Source organism: Lycium barbarum, chromosome 11 (assembly GCF_019175385.1).
Source record: "Lycium barbarum isolate Lr01 chromosome 11, ASM1917538v2, whole genome shotgun sequence".
Classification (NCBI taxonomy): domain Eukaryota; kingdom Viridiplantae; phylum Streptophyta; class Magnoliopsida; order Solanales; family Solanaceae; genus Lycium; species Lycium barbarum.
The window spans coordinates 6,212,667-6,220,731 of record NC_083347.1 but is presented as its reverse complement, the minus strand read 5'-3'; the positions used below and the strand labels follow the sequence as shown (position 1 = coordinate 6,220,731).

Below are 8,065 nucleotides of genomic sequence, written 5' to 3'. Positions count from 1 at the left end.
ATTTATGTGATATAATTTAACTAGGCACAGAGTTTAAGAAAATAAAGAAGACTTTTGAAACTTGTGGTGTAAAACAAACCATAGATATTTGTGTGGCTGTAAATCATTTTATTAAAGGTAAAAAGAGAAGTTTTCAGTTAAATTATTTCTAAATATACAAATATATCTTTCTTTTTAGAACAGACTAAAAAAAAACATATCACATAAATTGAAACAGAAGGAGTAATTATTTCTAACTATAGACTTATATTAGAACTATTCTTTTTTAATAGTGCTCAATTCTCAGAATGTTAAGGTAACTTAGTAAATCAAACAGTCTATTTATTAAGTACTATTTTAATAGGTGTGAAACGAAATAAAGGGGTAATTATTTTGAGACGGAAGATTAGTTAGAAAAAAAATACTTACATTGAATTAACTAACAAAAACATAATTGCCGTTTATCAGGTCAACTGACTAAAAAGACTAAAAATGATGTTTACACACATAAATTCAATAGCAAAAACAGGATATGAAATAGGCAAGAATATAGCACCAAAATCTTAAAAACAAAAAAAAAAAAAAAAAAAAAAAACGAAACGTGGACTCTTATTATTCCTTTTTAGTCCTTTGTCCTCACGTTCCCTCTAAACTGTTATCTTAATTCTTCCATTAATGTTTACATACTTAAATATCAACTAAATTCTCTCCATCTTCAGCTGATAAAAATAAAAATTATTCATCTTTTCAAGAATCTAAAACCAAACCATATAAGTCTTTCTCAGTTACTCTGTTAATTTTTTTTTTCTTCTGGGTTCATTTGAATCATAACCATAAATAAAGTAATGCTGCTCACTGGTATTTCTATTTTTAGTTTTGAATTCTAAATTGTGTTCATTTGTTTTATGCTCTTTTTCTATTTTTGTCTAATGGGCACTGAAATTATGTGTTTTCTTTGATTGTTTATTTTTCCTTTTCAATTGCTGGATTCATTTGAATCATACCCATAAATGAAGTAATGCTTATATACTCACTTGGTATTTCTATTTTAGCTCATTGGTATTTCTTTTTTTAGAAACTTCTGAATTCTTGATTCTGTTAAATTGTTTTATGCTCACCATTTTTCTTTTTTCTTTTTTTCTATTTCTGTCCAATGGGTTCTTGAAATTCTGTGTTTTCTTTGATTGTTCTTTTCTCAGTTGCTCTGTTAATCCTTTTCTTTTTTTCTGGGCTCATTTGAATCATAACCATAAATAAAGTAATGCTTATATGCTCATTGATTTTGCTATTGTAGCTGAAGTTGTGTAAAAATTTGTACTTGCAACTTTTAATTCTAAATTTTGTTCCTTAGTTTTATGCGTACCATTTTTTTCTTCTATTTCTGTCAAATGGGTACTGAAATTCTGGTTTTTCTTTGATTGCTTTTTTTTTTTCACACCTTTTATGTATTTGCTCACTTTTTTTGTGTATATGTATTTGTGGAATCGTATGAAATTGAGATTCTAAAATTTGAGCCACCTAAGATTTTACATATATGTTGTGTTCAGTTGATTTGATTTGCCAATTATTTGGACTCTTCTTTCAAAATTGTATCTGTTATCAATGATCCTGGTGTTACATTCTGGCTGTTTCTGTAAAAAATATATTTTCCTATTTGTCTTACGTTAGTTCTCCAATAAAATATATAGTAAAACGCATTGAAGTATAATATAGTTGAAAGTTAGCTTGTTTTTATATTGGATGTACATTCTTGTTTTTGTCATTCCACCAGATGTTTCACCAATTTAATATGTAAAATGCATTGATTATAGTATAGTTGAAAGTTAGCTTGTTTATAGTCTATTGGACGTGCATTCTTTTGTTTTTGTCATCCCACCAAATTCTTAGCTAGTTGTTTACGGAGTCTTTTGAGTGTATCTTTTATCTTGTTATCTTAATACTAGCATTTGTGAAACTGAACTTCTAGATGGTGACTGTTCTATGAACAGTATTTTGGCAGAGTGTAGATTGAAGGATTCCATTAAAAGGGGCTCGAGCTCTTGGGGCGATTGGTTTTGGGAATGTTGAGTCGATGGGAATTATGTTTGATGTGAAATTTTTAGCAATGAAGTCATTAAACATAGAGAAGAAATGGGTATTTCCTCTGGTTTTAAGCGCATTCGTGTGTTTTTTCCTTGTTGTAACCTCGTTCAATATGGGCCTTATTACTTCATTACACACAATCAATTCAATCTTTTCATCATCTCGTGTCAAGATAAATCAAACTAGCTCGTATTTTGCTGAATCGAAAATTAACCAACCACCACCCCCTCCTGCTATTCCACCTTTACCCCGTTTCGCTTATTTGGTTTCTGGATCAAAGGGTGATCTAGAAAAGCTTTGGAGAACGCTGCAAGCACTGTATCATCCACGGAACTATTATGCTGTTCATCTGGACCTAGAATCACCTGTGCAGGAGAGATTAGAGCTTGCTTCCAGAGTAGAGAAAGATCCCATTTTTGTACAGGAAGGGAATGTGCATATGATCACCAAAGCAAACATGGTGACCTACCGTGGACCTACCATGGTTTCTAACACTCTTCATGCCTGCGCGATTCTTCTCAAGAAGTATAAGGATTGGGATTGGTTTATTAACCTGAGTGCTTCTGATTATCCACTGGTGACTCAAGATGGTTAGTTCTCTGGTTCTCTAGCTTTTGGCGTGTTTGGCCAAGCTTCTGGAAAGCCAAAAGTGCTTATTTTCTTCAAACGCGTCTTAAAAAGTTGAGGTGTTTGGCCAAGCTTTTAGGGGGAAGTAACTACTTTTGAGTAGTAGTAGGAGAAGCTGTTTTTCTAAAGCTAATAGTAGCTTTCCCCAGAAGCAATTTTGGAACTTTGGTCAAGCAGAAATTACTGCTCTTATATTGGCAAAAGTGCTTTTCAAATTGATTAGGCAAACACAAACTGCTACTCTTCAAAATAACTTTTTCGAAAAGCACTTCTAACAACTTTTCAAAATAAGTAGCGTTTGGAAGCTTGACCAAACAAGTTATTTCTCTACCAGAAAAGCCACTGCGTTCTTTTTGGTCATAGATCAGTCTTGAGTAGTTATGTCTGTTTCTTTCTTCAGAGAGATGTGTTTACTTGTTATTATTAATTTTTGGCAGATTTAATCTACACTTTTTCTGATTTAAAACGAGAGTTCAACTTCATTGATCACACTAGCCGGTTGGGTTGGAAAGAGTATGCTATCCTCTCTATGTCTATCACTTTGTGCTCTTGTAGCTGTATCGTACTGAGGTTTAATTTCTTTGTCACTGTACTGATCCTATTGCAGGGGTCAAAGGGCAATGCCGCTTGTGGTAGACCCTGGGCTCTATAAGAAAACTAAATCTGACATATTTTGGGTCTCGCCAAGGAGAACTCTTCCCACAGCCTTTAAACTCTTTACAGGTTAGTTTTTGATGATTGAATTCGCAAACTTGTTTTAAGTATTCTTGTAGCTGTTTAGTGATGTTGATTCACCACAAATGCAAATAGAATATGTCACTATACTATTTTGGTCCAGTAAAATTATGTGCTTGTACAATTACTCCTTTCCCTTAATCTAGATATACTTTCTTGGTTATAGTGACTCCTTGAGTTGAAAAGATCACCATGCTAAGACAAAAGATCACCATGCTAAGACTTTTTTTTTTTTTTTTTTTTTTAAATCTTCATATTAATCATTAGACGCCGATTAACCATTGCGTTAGGTGAAGCGATGACATATTTTGTATCGCTTGGACCAGTCCACCAAATGTTTCAATTTCTGTTGTTGCCTGCTAAAATTGCTTAATCCAGAGATTTGGTTTTGATATCTAGCTTTGGAACTTCACCTGTCTTTATGCTTGATACGGTATTTCTCCACGTTGGATTAAGTTAGATGTCTTTGTTGTTTCATTCTTGGTGTAAATTGGAATATGCTAACGAGACAAACTTTATTAGAATTCATAAAGTCCCTCTAAGTTTAGCAGAGGGTCATTTGTTTGGTTTTCTGGTCATATGTACAGATTTTTACAGCACTCTCCTTATGCTGTTTTGTGAATACAATCAATAACTGTTCAAGAAAGATACCTGATTTCTAGAAACATGGGGAAACAATTTGTCAGTCTTATGTATGGATGGAAATGGATATATTACTTTCTGACAAAACAATGAGGTAGATCTACAAGTAAGTACATTGAATCAGCATGAACTGCTTAGACAATGAAGTGAACTCTTAGGGGCCGTTTGGTTGCTTGTTAGGAAGTGAATTATTCATGTATTAAAACCAACATAACTAGTACCATGCTTGATAGCACGTAGTTGCGATGTATAAAATGCCCCATACCAAATACGGTGTTTGGTTACCAGTTTTACGGTCATGCATAACTAATACATGTACAAGTATGAGAAAATCTATGTATATTTTATGCAGGGTAGAAGATGGAATAACTAATCCCTGCATAGCTAATCCCTGCATTATTTAATACCTGCATAACTCTAACCAACAACCAAACGACCCCTTAGTATAATGTGCCCTCCATACCAGGGGCGGATCCACCCTAAAGGGTGGGGGTGGCATGGCACCCCCTAGATTGATATTTTTTTATATACTTATGTTGTAATTTGCTTAAATTAGGTTAAATGTTTAATCTTGCCACCCCCGGTCTTAAATTAGACAAAAGTGCCACGGCTGGTAGACATAAGTTTGAACTTATCTTGAACATTTTTCGACTCCCGTTTTCCTTTGTGTTTTTTTACTTCCTTTGTTCCAGTAATTCCCTTTTCGGCTCTCTCAATTTTCTATTTATCTTTTTATTATTTATATTTCCTTTCCTCTTTTTTATTATTTTGTCTATGATCTCTAACGAGAACACACAAATAGAAATTTCAAAATCCCTTAAATTAAGCATTTCTCTTAATCTCAAATCTGTGAGTATTTAAATAAAAAAACTTAGTATTTAAATAAAAGAACTTGGGTCTCAATGGGAATTTTGAATTGAGATCAAGATTCATTTTTTTTTTTTTATAATTTCTGTTCTCCCTCCGTCCATGTTTAATTATCTATATTTGACTTGGGACACTCTTAATAAGCAACAAAAAAAATGAGAAATGAATTGATGTACTTAATAATAAGGGTAAAATAGGTATAAAATGGTAAATTATGTCTGGGTTTTTCAAAATATAGTAAAAGTGGACATATATTTTTAGTATAATGGACAAATAAAAATAGACGGAGGGAGTGTATTATAAAAATTTATGCTATTCTAGAATTGTTAAATTCAATTTAAATTACTTTACTAGTTAAATTCTGATGGAAATTTCGCTGCTTAGAAAAACATGAAATTTATAATTTATTTTTGAGAACTTGTAGTTTATCTAATTCTACATTTACTTATGGGGTGTATTTACTTATTGAAGAGTTTTTCTATTATTTTTCTTATTTTAATTGGTGTATTCCCATATTGAAGATGTTATTTTACTTGTGCAAATTCATTTTTTAATATACATAAGAGATGTAAGTCTCTTTGTGAAAATGTTGAATTTACTTTTGTTGGGGTCTTAATGGGTGTGATTCCTTGTTTAAGATGCTAATTATGTTCGTTTTTTGATTTTTGAGGTGTAATTTCATATTTGCAAATTAAAAAAAGCCTATTAAGTTGACCCGAATGAACTAAAAAGAGATGGACTCGATCCAAATACACGTTCCTAACAAGATGTACATTGAAGAAAATTGTGGCATCCGCTATCTTCAAATCCTAGATCCGCCTCTGCTCCATACGGATTATCTTCTTATTTCTGCAATAATGAAAAAGGCTGCAAATCTGATGCAGGTTCAGCTTGGATGATCCTCTCTCGTGCTTTTGTGGAGTACTGCATATGGGGTTGGGATAATCTTCCTAGAACCCTACTTATGTACTACACAAATTTTGTCTCCTCTCCTGAAGGCTACTTCCAGACCGTTGTGTGCAATGCCCCAGAATTTGCTACAACTGTTATTAACCACGACATGCATTATATTTCTTGGGATCGCCCTCCAAAACAGCATCCACACAATCTCAACCTTAACGACACAGCAAAAATGATTGCAAGTAGTGCTCCATTTGCGCGCAAGTTCAAGCGAGATGATCCTGTTCTAGACAAGATTGATAAAGAACTCCTTCGTCGAAGCAATGGTAGCTTCACACCAGGGGGTTGGTGTACTAGCAGACCTTCTTGTTTAAAGGTTGGAAATCCAGCGAAGCTTAAACCTGGTCCAGGGGCTAAAAGGCTTCGGCGTCTTATTGGTAACCTAGTTTTGGCAGCTAATACTAGTCGACAGCAGTGTAAGTAGTTATACTTTCCTTGCCTTTCTGATGAAAAAGGGAGGGGATTAGAGAGTTCTATTCATAGATCCAGAGAATAACATATTAAGATCAGATCATTTTGTAATATAAAGATTTACACATCCTTGTAACCCTTTTGGTTTTTGTAGTAAGTTCATCCTTTCTGCCCTAACCTCTGTGCTTTTGTTTAATTTAAGTTCTCTCTGCACATTTCAATTTTTGGTAGACAAACTCATGACTCAGTATTTGAGGATCATTTTTAGTTTTTTTTTCTTTATTCCAATCCGGTGTTCGGTACCTACATTGGCATTTTTTTTGTGCGGAGTGCCCTCCAAATGCACTGGTCTTTAATTTTTGTCCCTCAAATTGTTGGTCTTTAATTTTTCCCTTCGCCTAAAACTCTTAGGGGTCGTTTGGTGCATGGTATAGGCTGGGATATCCCAGTACTAATTTTTTGTACTGTGTTTGGTAGGAGGTATAAATTTATTCTGGGATAAATTTATATCTCCTATCAAACACGGTACAAAATGAAGCCTTATCCTAAGAGTAGGATATCCCACCTTATCCCATTCATCTTGGGATTATTTTATCCCATCTCGGTACAAAATGAAGCCTTATCCTAAGAGTAGGATATCCCACCCAGATGGGATAAAATAATCCCAATAAGTGAGATAAATTAGTTCCGGGATAATTTTGGCTACCTACCAAACGACCACTTAGGTTCCGGGTTCGAAATCTCGCTCAGTCAAAAATTTTAAAAAAATTTGCTAGGTAGAATTTGGATTCGCAAGGCAAAGTAAGACAAAATTTTGCCTTCAAAACTCTGTCTTAAGGTAGAATTCTGCCGGTAAAATTCTTAAGAAAAACTCTACCTTTGAAACGATTGAAGCAAGCAAAATTCTGCCTGTAGGCCTAACTTTGGCCCGAATAGGCTTAAGTTTGCTATAAAACTCTGTCTTGCGAATATTTTTTTTGTTGACTGAGCTGGGATTTGAACTGCAAACCTCATGGTATTAAGTGAAGGATAAAAATTAAAGACCACCAATTTGAGGGCCAAAAATTAAAGACCACCCCAAAATAAGGGCATTTCCTGTGAATTGCCCCTTCAATGGAGCCCTGATTAATCCGGATTCGCGTCACGTAAGGCCGTTAAGGGGGGAGCGTTTCTTAATAAAAAATATTTCATATTCAAGATTCGAACCCAAAACTTTTAATTAAGAGTTGAGAGATCCTACCCATCCAACTGCAATCCTCGCTGGTTCACTGATTGACTATTGAAGTTTCAAAAGTTTAACTTGATTTGGGTTCACACATGAGTTTTTATGCGGACTTGGGAGTGGGAATGAACTTGCTAAAGTTTGACTTTACCATATAAAAGAATTGGGCACTCGACTCAAAATTTTAAGACAACCGGTGCGATAACCTAATAACTTCTGAAACCTATTTGCTAATTTCATCTTTTACCATTTAAGAAAAATTGCATTTTTAAAATTATTAATTTATCAGCTGTTTAATACATCCATTCCATGTCATTCAACTGTCTTGAATAACCTCTATACAAACAATGCTGAAGAAAACAAGAATAAAAATGAAACAAAACTAGAAAAACTTGATAATACAACTTTATTCACTTTTAGGATGTCTACCCTTGTTTTTTTCGTATTCTTTAATTTTTCTAAATTATAATGTTAACAATTTGCTTTTAGTTGAAGAAGTTCTATCACGATTTAGCATGAATTATACTGAAAATAGTTGTT

At 33.7% G+C, this 8,065-nt stretch overlaps 1 protein-coding gene across 4 annotated transcripts; it reads left to right on the top strand.

Annotated features, from left to right (window-relative positions):
- Nucleotides 1–607: 607 nt before the first annotated feature.
- Nucleotides 608–6,480, top strand: LOC132616921 (beta-glucuronosyltransferase GlcAT14A-like). Of its 4 annotated transcripts, none has more exons than XM_060331691.1 (5): nucleotides 608–821; nucleotides 1,968–2,651; nucleotides 3,126–3,201; nucleotides 3,296–3,411; nucleotides 5,817–6,480. In XM_060331691.1, the coding sequence occupies exons 2-5, from the start codon at nucleotides 2,051–2,053 to the stop codon at nucleotides 6,314–6,316; spliced, it is 1,293 nt and encodes a 430-aa protein (XP_060187674.1). In that variant the 5' UTR covers nucleotides 608–821; nucleotides 1,968–2,050; the 3' UTR covers nucleotides 6,317–6,480. The 4 variants fall into 4 exon arrangements, with proteins under 4 accessions (XP_060187674.1, XP_060187675.1, XP_060187676.1 ...); XM_060331692.1 differs by having other exon boundaries at nucleotides 608–837; XM_060331693.1 differs by lacking the exon at nucleotides 608–821 and adding an exon at nucleotides 874–1,237.
- Nucleotides 6,481–8,065: the final 1,585 nt, after the last annotated feature.

Excerpts from the sequence above, each read along its gene's own strand:
- LOC132616921 (XM_060331691.1), top strand. The coding sequence starts at position 2,051 with ATGGGAATTATGTTTGATGTGAAATTTTTAGCAATGAAGTCATTAAAC. Across the intron at positions 3,202-3,295 it reads AGCCGGTTGGGTTGGAAAGA|GGGTCAAAGGGCAATGCCGC; the intron begins GTATGCTATCCT and ends ATCCTATTGCAG. Across the intron at positions 3,412-5,816 it reads AGCCTTTAAACTCTTTACAG|GTTCAGCTTGGATGATCCTC; the intron begins GTTAGTTTTTGA and ends AATCTGATGCAG.